The sequence below is a fragment of the Aulostomus chinensis genome, chromosome 20 (assembly GCF_037954235.1).
Source record: "Aulostomus chinensis isolate RoL2024-O1b breed Wild chromosome 20, RoL_Achi_v1.0, whole genome shotgun sequence".
Taxonomy (NCBI): Eukaryota; Metazoa; Chordata; class Actinopteri; order Syngnathiformes; family Aulostomidae; genus Aulostomus; species Aulostomus chinensis.
In genome coordinates this window covers 18,727,689-18,743,388 of record NC_141339.1, presented here as the reverse complement: position 1 = coordinate 18,743,388, position 15,700 = coordinate 18,727,689, and the positions used below count along the sequence as shown (strand labels likewise).

Sequence of the window (15,700 nt, the reverse complement as noted above, 5' to 3'; positions counted from 1 at the left end):
AGTAATAATAAGAACTGTGTGATGTGTTTAAGGAAGGGTGGTGAGAGACAAACAAGGGCAGTTTTGGATGACATAATATTTGTCTTTATATTTCAGTGTAGGAGTTGAAGGAACATGGCAACTACTTTTGAAATATGCTTCTTTGCCAGACAAGAAGCTAGATACCCTTCTCTCCTGTGTGTGAACATGAGGGAGCTGAGACCCACAGAGACCTGCTGACTGATTGTTGGCTTAGCGCAATGAAAGGTAGTGAATGGTCAGGTTAACATACCTCTGTCCTGCCTGCTCAGCTCCCAAAACTGGCTAAAGATCTGTGTTTCCAAAAGTTATCACCATCATCATCATCATCGTCCTCCTCCTCTCTTACCAAGCCAGCTATAATAAGTAGCAGCAGTTGCTCTTCCAGTCACCAGTGAATGATTTGTTGACTCAAGTTTGAGATGCTGTGTCATATCACTGCAGTAGCTTCAGCTATGTATCAGACTCTACAACAGGAACGATTCATAATTTTTTTTTAGTTGCTATGTCATTGGGAATGTTCCACTCATCCCCAGTCACATCATTGCAGGCAATGACTGTCTTGGAGAAAAGTGTGTTTGGTGACTTTTGACAGAGGTATGCTAACCTGCTCATCCGCTACCATTCACTGTGCTAAGCTAACTAGCAGTCAGCTGGTCTCTGTGGGTTTCAGCTGCCTAATGCACACCCAGAAGAGAGGAAGGCATCTAACTTCTTGTCCGGCTCTGGGGAGGATGACAATTATATGTATTTCTTAGAAAAGTTGGTGTGTTTCTTTAGAAATGAGCTATATTATGTAGTAACAGTCACCAACCATTGAAGGATGAAACGCAGTCCAATAAAATCAAATATCTCCAGGAGCTATGTGGACCACAAGCATTCCTGTCCGGTTTTAGGTCAAAATTGCACAGCGCATAAAACTCTGGATTGCAGATGAATGTCAACAGAGAAAGACGGCACGGAAACCTAGTCGTTACTGGTCAGCGATACATGCATTCGTGTCATCTTTGCTGTGCCAACATGCTGCTGTGGTTTTCAGTAAATACATGCTATGTTAGCGATTGTTTTTATGTGCTACACGCATAAATAAACATATAACTAATAACAGTTATTGCTTATTTCCACGACTGCACGTATGATACTACAGTTCCACAACAGGTGACGGGTAGAGTTGAAGCCAGTAAAAATCCTGGCAGAGTTAAAGAAGCCAGGTCATGTATCGGCTGTAAACACCTCATTATTTATGTTTATGACTGTTGGACACTCGCTCCGACCCTGGTGGGTGCCCTTTGTACCTCCATGGTTTACTAGATAAGTTGAAGCAAAACAGTATTATTATATAATTGGAATAAAATAGACAAACATTATTAGAATCTGACACTGGCTGCCTGATGTTTGCTCGAGGTTTCAGCAAAGTGGAGTGACCTTGCGTGTGTTGTTTGTAGTCATGCCACAGCCTCACTCTCGCTGAGGTGGTGACAAGTTGATTCTTAAATCATCGACAACAGTCTTGTGTAGCTGGACAAACAAACACTTGCAACCTCTCCGCCCCTCCCTGCACACAGTGAAAAGACTTTATTTTCGTCAACTGAGAGCACTGAAACATGAGTCATCAGCATGGTAAAAATCACTGCTGACATTGACCCGTCCTGGCAGCATGCTGTTGTGGGTCCTTTCCAAATAGGCCAGATGATTGTGCACCCAACCATTGGACCCTTCAGCAGGGTTCCAAATAGGGTTCACCTTGAGGGGTGCAACTGTTTTAGAACTGATGATACCCTGCTCTTAGTTTGTAAGTTTTCTTCCCCCTCGTTTTGTCATGAATAGACCTAGGAATGATGTTCCTTATCTTGTTTTTTGCCGCCGTAATACTATACCATTGTGTCTATCTGTGGCTGGTGAATACCCATGAACCGGACCTCTTTATTGCACCGTTGAATGCAAGTTGACTCATAGCTGGATAGAAGATCTTATCACACTATGTCTATTTCAGATGATGCATTCATCAACCCTCAACTGGCCAAGATTTTTGAGCGTGTGAGACAGAGTGCCGACTTCATGCCAATCAGACAAATGACGGTAATGTTTTTCTCCGCCTTTCATTACCGTTACATCAGCTTTTATGATGAAGACATAACATACATTTACATCTCTGAAGGTGTCATATTACTATCAACAGCACTGAAGTCTTTCCTAAAAACCTGTTGCTGTTTGAGTAATCGCCCCCAATACTCAAACTCTGTATGGCAAAGAAATTACAGGAAGAATTGGGCACCCTGGTGGCGCATAGGTTAAGTGCATACCATGGAAGCCAAGGCCGCCCTGAGAACTAGGGATCAATTCCAGCCCAGGGTCCTGTTCTGCATGTCTTCCCTCCTCTCCCTCCCTTTTCCTGTTATTTCTTGACCTTAAACTATCTAATGAAAAGGCCAAAAAAATTGTTTAAAAAAAATTAGAAGAGGAAGGTTTTCTTTTTGTTTTATTTTACAATTTATTTCGCAGGTTGAAATAAGATTTTAGGAATCCACAATGGCAGGTTTATGTATTGCCTACCAGCATATCAGGATACAAGATGAAGACTGAAACATCTTGTGTGAATATGGGTGTGATTGTCCACAGAAAGCATTAAACAGCGACTTGGGTCCCAACTGGAGAGACAAGCTGGAGTCGTTCGAAGAGCGTCCGTTTGCAGCAGCTTCCATCGGTCAGGTTCACCTGGCGAGGATGAAGGACGGCAGGGAGGTGGCCATGAAAATACAGGTTAGATCTACTCGTGCGTGTGCGTGTGTGTATATGTGTGTACGCTCACTACAATCTTATGTTATTGTGACAAACAAGCTGAACCAACTGTAATCTTATCTCTGATTGTTTACAGATCAGACATTGAGTTGGCTTTAAATCAGAGGCGTGAGGTTTCTCTGAGAAACACACTTGTTTATTTTCTGCCTTAAAGTAAAGAGAAAATCCGTCCCACTGTCGCCTCAGTTGACCTTTCGCAAAAGCCCACCCCCAAATGATCATGGTCCAATCATACATCCTAGCAACCGTTACTAGTAAACAAGGCTTGACAAGCTGTGGACCTCAGACGAAATGGTAAAGCGATGTGCGTATGGATTATGTGAATCCAACGATAGGTACCCCAAGAGTTTGGCTGGGGGAGTCGTCTTCTTTCCCTTCCCAAAGCTGAAAACCCAACAGGAGCGGTGCCTTCAATGGATCAAACAGTGTGGACGACTCCACTCCCAGTTGAATGTCTCCAAAATAAACAAGCATGCATATGTCTGCTCCAAGGCGAGGGTAGGCTAATGCTTAGCGATAGCTAGCCAGCTAACCTAACGGTAATACTCGTATTAAAAATTAACAATACTAGACGAACATAAGAAAGAGAACTTACCTGGCAGTGCAAGAGCATGACTGGTCCACAAGGCTGTGCTGGTTGCATTTGAGGTTGAGATCTTGGGGGTTTTTCTGATTTTGCATATTTTAATACTTAGACGACATCCCTCCACTGTACTGTAACCTCTTTTGCCTCAATCTGGAGGATATCACACAGGTATTGCTCGGAAAAGAGTCATTAACACGCACTTTTCCCAGGGTTGACATTTGTTGACACTCCGTCTGCGTCAAGATGGATGTCGGGCTAGCAACAGTAACTAAGGGGGGTGGGGTTTTTGCGAAAGGTCAATTGTCCCTTTTAGATCTTTGGATGATAGATAAATAATGGTTTTTGAATCCTGTTATCACAGATTACAACTCTCATGAATCTGAGTATTCCATAAGACAGTCATGAAAACCATGATTGGAATTTTTTGTTAACATGAGGTAGAGGAATGTGTTTCCAATAAAAGACCATGCACCGGTTTTTATGCCCATTCTCAATTCGCAAATAAATAACGAGTGGAAAAATTTGAATATTTCTGAAAATACCTACACTTTGAGGAATAATATGAAATATTAAAAAGGTTGTCTTCCTGTGATCGTTCTCAGTATCCCGGCGTGGCTCAGAGTATCAACAGTGATGTCAACAACCTGATGACGGTGCTGAATATGAGCAACGCGCTGCCCGAAGGTACACGCTCATACCTCACCTTCTCATGTCTGCAGACGACCCACACAACTGCAGCCAGCTTTTCTCTCCCTGTTCTCATTTCACCCTTTCAGGTCTTGTTTTATTTGTTGTTGTTTATAGGTCTGTTTCCGGAGCACCTGATAGATGTGATGAGACAAGAGCTGGCGCTGGAGTGTGACTATATCAGGGAAGCTCAGTGTGCAAAGAAATTTAGGTGAGATGTCAGATATTTTGAGATGTCTGTTGGGCAAAGTCTAGACAGTGGCCCCCACTTAGTGCGATGTAACATGTGAAATACTTAGGCGGGCCTAATTTATAAATCCCCGATAAACATTTATGAAGCCATCATATGTCAAGTTCACACTCAAGCAGCTTTTGGAGCTCACTGACCATAAGGAGACTGACCGAGGACAAATCTGCACCTCCGCATTGATGCCAGGGCGCCATTTGCCACCTGTTGAAAGAAAGGAGTCAGGACAATCCAGATATTAGTTGGCTGAATATCTCGATCCATAAGCGCCAAGCTTCAGCCAAGACAGTGTGTAAGGGGAAACCTGCTGGAGGGGTTCACTGAAATAACGAGACCCAAGAACTATTATCACCTCCGCTTCACCGTCCCCCCTCCCCAGCTTGAGCTAGAGAGTCCTATTATATTCACATTACAGTCTATATTTAGCTCATTAAACACCCCCCCCCCCCCCCGTCTAATTGTGTGAGCTTTGTTTCAAGGTCAGAACAGAGATTTGGTGTTCCGGAGGACTCAGTGGTTCTAAGCTTGCATGCCTTTTGTATGTGTCTGATCCAGGGAGCTGCTGAAGGATCACCCATTCTTCTACGTTCCAGAGGTGATCGAGGAGCTAAGCAGCAATTACGTCCTGACCACAGAGCTGGTCCCGGGGTTTCCCCTGGACCAGGCTGAGAGTCTCACACAAGAGCTGAAGGACGAGGTGTGGCAGGATCCATGGATGGATAGATAGATATGGTTCTGCCTCACATCTCCGGGCTCTGTTTCTATTATTTACATGCTCTTGTGTTGCAGATTTGTGAGAACATCTTGCTATTGTGCCTCAGAGAACTGTTTGAGTTCAGATACATGCAGACCGACCCGAACTGGTCCAACTTCTTCTATGATCCACAGACACATAGGGTGAGTCTGCTAATACTACAGTTACTACAACATTTATCACTACTACTACTACTACTACTACTACTACTACTACTACTATGACGACTACTTGTATCACTTCTAAAAATGAAAACTGACCATAGAGTTTAACTTCAGGTTGCCCTGTTGGACTTTGGAGCCACCAGAGGATTTGATCGAAGTTTCACTGATGTGTACATCGAGGTAAGATTCACCTGCTTTATTATTATCAGTTATCATATTGTAATTAATAATAAGTGCCAGATCAGGTTGTGCATCTTTGAATGTAGGGAAACCTGTTGACAGGACCTGACCATCACTTAAATGTGATAAAAATAAGTTCAGTGCGATGTAAAACTAACAATGCACTTGACTTCGACACAAATCTTCCCGTATGCACTTCACTTCAAGCTGCAGTGAATTATTGTAGTTGTGGAATATTCTCATCAAGCCAGAACTGGTGCCAAATGTTGTTTGGGTTGAAGGTGTTAAACAGTGTGGAAACCGGAGAGCAAGAGATGGATCAAAGTATTGTTAGTGACATTCCTGATCCGCGTGTGATTGTAGGTAATCCGCTCAGCTGCCGAGGGTGACAGAGAGGGAGTTCTGAAAAGGTCTGTCGAGATGAAGTTCCTGACTGGGTATGAGTCCAAGGTAAACACAGCGTCTGTCTGCTTTACATCACAGTCCACAGCTGTTATATCACCGTCAAACCCGGGACAAATAGGAATAAACTGGCGTTTTTTTGTAAATGTTACCCTTCTGTTCTGGGCGATGAGACAAAACTCCCAAAACAACATCAGTTGTTGCACTTGTTCGATCAGACATCTCACACATTCCACGCCGTCGATATTTATGGACACTACACGAGTGTCTGACTGATTCTGATAATGGAATGGAACTTTTGGCGCGTGATGGCGCGCGCCTCAACAAATGAAGAAATGTTTGACTTTTTTTTTTTGTTTTGCTGAGAATCAGCTCATCAGTATTAAACAGTGAAGCATGTGCGAGCTTCAAGTAGACAATTGTGCACTTCATTCAAAACGTGGGCAGTTCGGACCAGGGCTGTCAAAAAAATATGATATTTCTATCTTAGTTGCTTTTTTTGTTTTTGTGTGTGACATTTAAAGTATTTCTCTTCAGAAACATTTTGGTAAATGCCTGAAGAAACCGAAGAGGTAGAAGTCAACAGCCATAACAATCAATTAGCAATCTGAGGCAGCATGAGCATGTCCGGCACCACTTGTGCACGAGTGGCAACAGCAATTGTTTGTGTTTTTCCGTTCATGTTTCACAAACCAACTGAGAGTCTCATGACGCCTGGGGTCTCCTGATCACTTCTGTCAGACACGATGCAGCCAGGATGTGTTACTGCCCTCCCCTGGTTTGTCACAGCTGTACATTCACAACTTACATCTCCACATGGACTGTGGTTAACTGCACACATTTTTGAAGAAATTTCCTTTTTACAATTAAATTATTGAAATGAATCCACTTTTCTTTTCTTTCTTTTTTTTTGACAACTCAAATTCAGATTGGGTTGGATTGTTTTGGAAAAACAAGCCGAATGTACAATCAAAGATTCTTGATTTGTTAGGAATGATAATTCCATTGGGAGGCTGAGACTCGGGAACACCCATCCCGAAATATTTTGTATTCTGTGTTGCTAACGGTTATTAGCATCCCAGTGTAAAGTGATGTCACTGCCAAACCATTTTTCACATTTACACACTAATTTTTACTCACACATGCAGGGGAATATTGATCCTAGCTGCTGTAAAGAGAGCAGCAGGCTGAAAGGGACAGAACAGAAGTGGATCTTGGTGGTCATGATGTTGGTACCAGTCTACAAACAAAAGCCTGAATCTTCAGGTCGCCTTGGGACATCTCGGTCTAATCCGTGTGTTTCCGCTCAGGCAATGGTGAACGCTCACGTGGACGCGGTGATGATCCTTGGCGAGGCTTTTGCCTCCATGGACAGTTTCGACTTTGGTTCCCAGTCCACCACTGAGAGAATCCACAACCTCATCCCGGTGATGCTGAAACATCGGCTCACCCCACCTCCGGAGGAGACATACTCACTGCACCGTAAGATGGGTGGCTCCTTCCTTATCTGCTCGCGCTTGAATGCAAAGCTGCGTTGTAAGAACATGTTCCAGGCGACATACAAAAAGTACTGGGAAGGCCGCACACCGCCCTCTTCATCAGCCTGAGATCATCAGGTGGTTTGAGTGACAGGACCTGGGGCCAACTGCAAGGTGCCTGTTGATGGTGTGGAGATGGAAACCTAAGAGGAGGCCATGTTACACGCCTGAATCTGTCATTGAGCACAAGCTGATCGTTCCCATTTTGGGCATCCCACTACAGAGAGATTTAGAACTCTCATATTTCTTAGTTCGAAGCAGCCTTAGTTGTCCTTTGAGGCCAGACTCGCACCTTGACATGGCCCTGATAGGACGGAGTGGAAGAACGGCCTTGTTTTGGGATAAAATGAATGTAAAAAGATAGGATTTGTATCTCTGCTCGGATCTCTTCACGATGACTGCTGCTTTTTTTTGTTGTTGTTAATGTTTTCTTTTGCTGTGCTTTGTTGAATTGTGTTGGATAATAACAAACTGTTTTAGTTGGTGAGAAATGTCATCGAATGATTGTATTGAGGAAGAAGACTGGACTGTAAACCCAAAGTCACCGCATCATGGGATTCATGTAGAATCCGTCAGTGTTGATCAGGATGTGTCTGGCTGTTTTTCCCTAAACAGTTTCTGGAAATGGATTATTTCAGATTAAATGTAGCATTTTAAGGGAGGTATGAACAAAACATACAGATTCAGTATCGAAGTTGAAATATTGCCAAGCAAATTAAGATTGTTCTCGGAAAATGGGACAACGGGGGTCAACATAAACACACGCCAATGTCCGACATGTAGGCGCGTTCACCGTCAAGGTAACTGTAGATTAACTCTGCTGAACGCCGCTTATTTCAGTTGCTGTCTATAGCTTTGTGGGTACTATTTGAATTTTGTTTCAAGTGACCATTAACATGACATCCAGTATGTTTGTTTTAATGAACCTCAGGTTGAAACTTCATTTTAATGTCTGAAGAATCCATAGATTTTTCTCCCGTTAGTCCTTTCGAGTAGTTCGCTGATCATCTGGGGATCAGAATTATCAATGAATTCCATTTGATTAAATCATGGTTCAGAAATTCATTGAAGGCCGAATTCAGCTCCTCTTTAGATAATCAAACGTGAAACGTTAGCTGTGGGCCTGTCATGTATATTAATGAAATACTAGGATGGGAGAAGCTCATCCTCTTATCGCACTAGCCTGGTTCAGGGGCTCACCTCCACAAATCTCTAATCTCTCAAAGACATTTTGGGTGCACAATCCTCTGTCACCTGGCTGGTGTGAATACATTTATAAAGCTCTCCACTACGGGCGGGGAGGGGGGGACTGCCGTGCCTGTAGTTTTTGGTGAGACGAGAAATGTCTCCTTTTTATTCCATATCAAGAATTGGTGAAAAGATGGTTTCAATTTTCTAATCAAAATGTACTCGTTAATGAAAGTTGTGAACACAGAAATGAGTAAATGTTTGATCTGTGACTTTGGTTGTGTGGTCTCAGTACTTTGTGTCAGTTTGAAAATGTCTGTTGCTCCTCGAACAAGGAAGATCTCTCCACATTTTCTCAATATATCCTAGCACAATTAAATAAATACTGGACCTAAAAGTGTATTTTGCCCTCAGACGACTCACAAATAAGTGTTTTGAGCACGAGAAGATACTTTTTCTCTCCTACATTACTTTATCATTACAATTCAAAAAGAGCTAGCCAAATATATTTAGCTTGAAGCTATGTGCAACCTGTGGCTAACCATAGCTACAGCAACTACGCAAAAGTTGAACGACCTAAAAACCTCCATTTACATATTTGTAAACACATCCTATGGCTTATTCCATGTCTTTTTTTTTTTTTTTTTTTGCTTAGTAATCCTCGAGCATTTGATTTGAGCAAAAATTAACCAGTCTAGAGTCCTTCTGGTTTGGTGCTAGTCATGGTAGCTATGAAAGCCACCTGCTGTCTAGCCGCTTGAACCAGCTAGCTTGTGCCTTTTAATGGTAGCGCCTAACAGGAAGTGTTTGTACTTTCTTTGTATTTTGCTCAAATGAAATTGAGGATTATTAAAGAGATGATATGGATTGTATGCTTGAGAGTTTTGCTGTTATGTTGCTGTCACTTTTGTTAGGTACCAGTCACCGTTAGCTTCCAGCTAACTGTTTTGACTGCATGCTGGAGTCATAAAAATGTATCTCAGGAAGAAAAAAGGCTGGATGGAGATGATGAGTTTGAGAGACAGTTTTGCTGTTGCCATGTTGCTGTCACTGTTTTTCACTTTCAGCTCCTGTTGGCTTCCCGCTAAAATTTTTGACGGCATTCTTGGAGTTATAAAATGGAACTCGGGAAGGGAAAATATTTTTGTAAGCTCAAGAAAAGAAAAGAAAATTGGAAGGTTTAAAAAACACAATTGAGGGAAAGACACAAGTTATGCGCCTGACTCAGCAGTGCCCTGGCCAGGGTTGGACGTGCCAGACAGCACGGGCAATGAGGGAAACACTCAAATATTCATGAAATGTTCACACAAGCATTTACAAGGATCATCACATTACTCATGCCCAGACTGGTGAGGGGTGAGTGTGTGTGAAGATGGACACGTTCCTACTCCCTCCTCTCTCTTCCTGTATGAGTCGTACTCCACTCTTTCCAACCATTTCCAGTGATTTGAGTGTGTTGTGATGCACCTCAATAGCCAACAGGTGGAGCTGTTACCACGCAGATTCTGACTAGTATACTGTTGTTACCCATGATATTAAAATGGCAAAGTATTACAAGTGTTAACCAGTAATCAAACTGTCTGTTTATACCAAAAGCTATAATCCCCACAGAATCAGACATTTGTAATGTTTGATGCTTTCTTACGGATGACACTTAAAAAATTAAAATGAACCATAAATCCATCCATTTTCTGTACTGCTTATCCGTTAAGGGTCGCGGTAGGCAGCTGACATTGGGTGAGGGGTGGGGTTCACCCTGGTGAGGATCTAACCAGCGAGCCTTCTGTTGCTAGACGGCCACTCAACCTCTGAGCCATGGCGCCCCATAAATTGACCAATTTATAAATAATCTACATCATTTTTTTTTTTATTGTATTTAGCCAGGACCCATTAGTTAAACAGAATAACAAGCTTGCCAAGAACATCAGGGGCACTTCATCAATCCCAGTCAAATGCCATCTGCTGTTTTCCCAGAATACATTTTCTAAAACTGTGCTCTAGAAACCACATTGGACTCCCAGCCAGACTTCTGTGAACGACTGACCAAGCTAGAACCCAAAATAATGTAAAGGCCAATCTCATAAATAATCTGTGTTTAGAGAACACTTGGTAATGATCCTCAGATGCTGTGGAAAATGGTCTCGAACCATTTGTGTCACTGTATTACATCTTGGTGACCCGAATGTTTAGACTCTACATTTTGCAGGGCTGACATGTAAACCTCAACGCCGTGCTTGTGTTTACGCTACTGGAGAGGGAAGTGGCGAGAAATCCTTATTTGGTGAAGCAGGACAGCCAGCAAGTCTCAGCACAACACTTAACGGAAAACGCATTTTACTATTTTTAGCAGTTTTTACACTGCGTGATTTGCATTTTTTTCACCCGTCTCATCAGCATCCTTGCACAGATGGTTAATGAGACTATTTTAGCATCGCCATGGAAACAGATTTCATACAGTTTTAGCGATGGGTGCTCAAGAACTGAGCCTAATCAGATCAGCTTACTGAAGGGATTTCTATGAAACAGGAATGATCAAGACTCACGGGTTTAACATGAAAGATGGACAAGTCTCAAAGACTTTTCTGATTATACCTGCAGTGACAAATATGCTCGTTCAAACCGATTCCCTAATTAGAACCTTGTGGGACTTTGGGTTAAATTAGCATTGGTCACTTTGGCTTTAAAAACAGAGCTGAAGAAGCCTCTGGGTATCTGATGCCAAGCCAATATGAAGTTAAAACTGCCTCAGTGCATCGCCCGCTGCTGATGGCCAGAGAGAACAAAGTCAAGTAACTTGTTTTTCTCACAAGTGAGTCCATGAATTTGCATGAATACATTTTTATGATGCAAAAAAACATAAACACACGAAGGGAAGAAAAAAACATGTCGTTTCTGTCCAAAAGAAATAGAAAATAAATTTAGACCAGCTGTTGCAGCGGGAAGCAAAATGCCAACATTTTGAATGTCTCTGTGTATAAACTTCAGGGCAGTGCTCAGAAAATGATGCTTTAATTCAACAACAACAACAACAAAATGTGAACATAAAATCCTGCCATGCTTCTCTGGGATTGAGAATGCAAAACTATAGTTGTCTGACTCAGATGAAGAATCCATCAGTCATCTGGAACACAGGAAACGGGAAATAGTCCCTCGAGGGCACCGCGACTCCTGAGGAGTCCTTGAGCAGGATGCCAAGGCTGAATGGTTCTCACTGGTCTGGAACATTTACTCTGTTGATGCATGTACATGAAAACGATTGTATCCAACGATTCTAGTGGACATAGAAACGCGCTTAATTACATCAAAACGTTTTTTTATTGCAACTTTTGCGTCAATCATCAATAAAACATTTTGAAATCAAAACAGTTCTGCAAAGTTACAGATTTAAGCTACACTTGTAAAATAGTTTTATGTGGTACTTTATGCAATCAGCAAACACCAGAAATAAGCATGCAGAGTGCTGTACATGGCAGTATGTTCCTTGTACAGTCGAATAAACCAGCACAACACCACCTCTATTAGAGACCTAGAAGAGCAAAGCAGTCAATGTTCCCCCTGAAACGACATGGGAGGAACCAATATGTAGAACTGAAGTCCAAATAACATTTCAGAAGTACCTTTGGACACAAAAGGCTTCAATAGGGACTCGCCAGGAGAACATCATTTTGTACATGGGTACAAATTTGAAAAACAGCAACACACCAGTAGAAAATGCGACTTCACGTCCCTTTGTCCACATGCAACATTGAGATTTCACCCAAAAATAAATGTATCGCTTTGTTTCTCCAGACGTGCTGCATGAATCTCACAGATGATATCCAGAGACGTAACGGACTCAGATTAATGGTGTCATGTTTCAGGTGAGTTGAGCGACCAGCTCGTTCTAGCTCAAGGCTGCTCCTGTTAATTTGGGGAAAGTGAATGTGTCTTGAGCTCATGGGGACATTTTCTCAACTGCGTCGCTTCTTTGTGTCCCCAGAAGGCAGCCCGAGCCAGCTACGTACATTTAGCGTGAAGCTAATGGTGACTAACTGTTGACAACAGCGACCAGCGGCCCCAAATTAAAGCGACAGAACCTGTTTTTCTTTGTTCATATCAAGGTGTTAGTGGATTATCGAGTATACAGCTGGATAAAGAGGATTATATCAGAGAATGAAAGTTTTTAACCTTACTTTTTTGTTTGTTTTTTTGGACAGTTTTGTTGTCGTTAGCCATCAGTCACCATTAGCTTCAAGCTGAATAGTACATGGCTAGCTCTCTCAGCATTCTGGAGCCACAGAGAAGTAATTCGGGAGGTGAAACTGTCCCCCTGAGCTCAAGATATCTATTTGTTAGTACTTGAAATACAAAATACACTTTTTGGATGACGCATGGGTTTAATAAGCAAAAGACCATCGCTTCAACTTGTTGTGGGATCATGGCCTCAATTGGATGAACAATTCAAAGGATATTATACATGTCGGACTCTTCTTGATGCTACACACATCCTCAGAATAACCAAATGTACATGATTTAGGATGAAACTTGTGGCTAACATCCACATGGTCATACTGAGGCCACACTGTATTTAAGAGCCATTTAAAAGGCAGACAATTACAATGTACTTAGTTGAAAAGCCGAGGTGAAATCCTTCCACCAAATAAGTGCTTAGGTTAGGCTGTAGTGATATTAACTATGTTATGACATTTTATATACCGAAAATATTTTTTTTTCTACTTACTGTAAACGTATGACTCTTCACGATTTAATGAAAAACAGCCAAACAAAGCCGCTCACACAGTTGCACTGTATAATTACCACAGTATGCCAGACGGATCACTGTTTAATTAACACTCCTATTATGCAGACTCTCATTTTCACATTTGAGATGTACCAGAAGTTAAAGTGTGATCAAAGAAGATGTCTCATTTCCCTCTCCATCCTATAAATGTAGCACGAAACCAATCTTGTGGCTAGCGTTGCGGTGCGGCATTTTAAATACGTGTGTGCTATTTAATTAGTGAATGAAAAGAATAACAGAATAGGAGTCGCTTATACCTTCACGGATTTGCTGAGTTTGCGTCAAAGGAAGACAGAGAGTTTTTGCTTGTATCGTCTCCAGTTCTTTCCCTCAATGACTGTCAAGATTTAGAGGCGGCTGAACGCTAACGTTGGAAAAAACTGACCTCTTTAATCACGAGAACCACGAAGACTGAAAGTTCAATACCTCTCAGAGATAGGACACCATGTCGAAGTACATGAAGGCTGTTCGAACAACAACGAACAATGAAGTCATTTTTCTAGTATCGTCACTTGAAATTGATGGTGAAAGGACTAAATCTGCCGGCTGGGTAATTACTTAAGCTGAAAACACCCGTTACAACAACATTTATACAGTGTTTACAGCGTTTTGTTCTCTTTTCTTCTGGATTTTGACCAAATTCACAAGCCAAACATGGAAAAACACGACTTTCACTTCAGCTTCTCATGCCGGTATACTGTCCTTCGTTCTTCCTTCATTCTGTCATATTACGTAACATACAGATCAAATATTCATTTTTATAAGCACTTGAGAAAAACACAAACACACTGTTTCTCTTCCTCCTTCTCCATCTTAATCCTTCGTGTTCCTCGTCTCAGCTCCCCAACGACGCCTGATCACGCACGACGACGACAAAAGTCGATTCTTGTTTTCTTTTGCTCTCTGTCATCGAGCATTTGGAAGACAGGCAGGTCATCACAAAGGTCACAGTCAGGCGTTTGGGGGGTGGGGGGGGGGGTGGGGGGGTGGGGGGGTGTTCAAAGAGGTCAAACTGTCCATGAGAGCAACCTGCCTCAGACGTCTTGTGGAACGCCGGGGTCTCTGCAGCCTGAGGGAGCGTGTGGAGGTTAGAAAAATCTTTTCGCTGCTTTTAGAAATATCAGTTGTGCATAAAATCTATTGTCTGGCGTTTTTGGTGAGGTATTTAAGCGTGACATGCAATTACAGAACATGAATGTGGAACTTTTATGACAATTAGGTTCTCAGTTTTACCCGAGGGAGTAAACTGAGAGCTCGATTGAATAAAACAAGAAATGAGATTGGCAGAATGCAAAACTTCGGCCTCCTGTTTTCACCCGACAAACAGGAGGCGTGCGATTTGAAAAGCTACCACAATATTTCGCGACATATGTTTATTTTCTTGCAGTAGTAATATTAACGATGACATGACACTCGAAGCATACATGACCACAAGTTACGTCAGCATACAGTCTTGAGCCAGGGCCTTCATTTTGATTCACATGTCAGAAAATGAGTGAAAAACATACACAGCAACACTGACAGGATTCATAATCCGACCAGCAACTACTCTTAACTGGCTTTCCCTCTGTAAATAATGGAAATATACTTAAGTAAGACAAATATACCAGCCTGTTCCCCCCAGAAGAACAACCAGAAAGGTCGTAAAAACAAATGGTGAATACGACCTAAGTGCGCATCTAACAGAGCTCATTATAACTCAAACCGTCATTTTTCTGAGCCTAACCAAGAGCTTTGGTGCTAAATGTAACCGCTCCAGGCTAAAACACACAACTTACATCGCTGTGTGGGCTGGAGGACTAATTATAGTGATGCAATATTGATGAACACTTCTTATCATGGGGATATGGAGTATCGGGGCCAGAGCCAGGGTGGAGTGTATTACATGGCACATGGACAGGATAGCGCGCTACGAAAGAGTATCCTGAAGGAGCTACCAGCTTTCCATACCTGGGGAGTAAATCTCCAAGTCACTCTTTCTTTTTGCTTTGAGTGGGAAAATGCCAGTGTGCATAAAACATGAAGATAAAATTAAGCCAAACAACATTTTGTTAAATGGGCTGATGAAGTGTGTGAATATGTCCTTTTCCTTTCTTTAAAAGTCCCTAATTCATTCTGAAATGGGGAAAGAATCAGATATTACATCCAATATTGTTGAATGATTATCAATAATCTATCTTGAACACGCGCCTGCACTATTTTGTCTTCCTACATCCGTCTTGAACTTGAACTATTTATTGTCATGTTCCCTGACTTTACTGCACTTGACGGACATTTGGCCGTACATGAGCTCTGCTTGGTATAATGACAATATATTGAATTGAACTCAATAAGTTATGGATTAAATATCTACCACA

At 42.1% G+C, this 15,700-nt stretch overlaps 1 protein-coding gene and 1 long non-coding RNA gene across 6 annotated transcripts in view; one reads left to right on the top strand and one right to left on the bottom strand.

The window, feature by feature from the left end:
• The window catches only part of coq8aa (coenzyme Q8A, genome duplicate a), a 30,747-nt gene that overhangs the window by 11,952 nt on the left and 3,095 nt on the right, over positions 1–15,700 (top strand). For 2 of the 3 annotated variants that reach the window (XM_086190318.1, XM_086190317.1), the window contains exons 9-17: positions 2,012–2,097; positions 2,638–2,778; positions 4,006–4,087; positions 4,208–4,301; positions 4,893–5,034; positions 5,127–5,234; positions 5,370–5,435; positions 5,799–5,885; positions 12,353–12,423. In XM_086190318.1, the coding sequence (XP_086046444.1) occupies positions 2,012–2,097; positions 2,638–2,778; positions 4,006–4,087; positions 4,208–4,301; positions 4,893–5,034; positions 5,127–5,234; positions 5,370–5,435; positions 5,799–5,885; positions 12,353–12,423 (877 nt within the window). Of the gene's footprint in view, positions 1–2,011; positions 2,098–2,637; positions 2,779–4,005; positions 4,088–4,207; positions 4,302–4,892; positions 5,035–5,126; positions 5,235–5,369; positions 5,436–5,798; positions 5,886–7,147; positions 9,161–12,352; positions 12,424–15,700 lie in introns of those variants that run through there. The other variant, XM_086190316.1, reaches the window with a different exon arrangement.
• Positions 2,485–6,930, bottom strand: LOC147243136 (uncharacterized). 3 transcript variants are annotated; one of them, XR_015110730.1, is made up of 4 exons: positions 5,594–6,930; positions 4,478–4,541; positions 4,107–4,224; positions 2,485–2,733 (listed from the first exon to the last, which is right to left on the bottom strand). It is a non-coding gene; the product is annotated as an uncharacterized LOC147243136 (long non-coding RNA). The 3 variants fall into 3 exon arrangements; XR_015110731.1 differs by having other exon boundaries at positions 5,990–6,930; XR_015110732.1 differs by lacking the exon at positions 4,107–4,224 and having other exon boundaries at positions 5,990–6,930.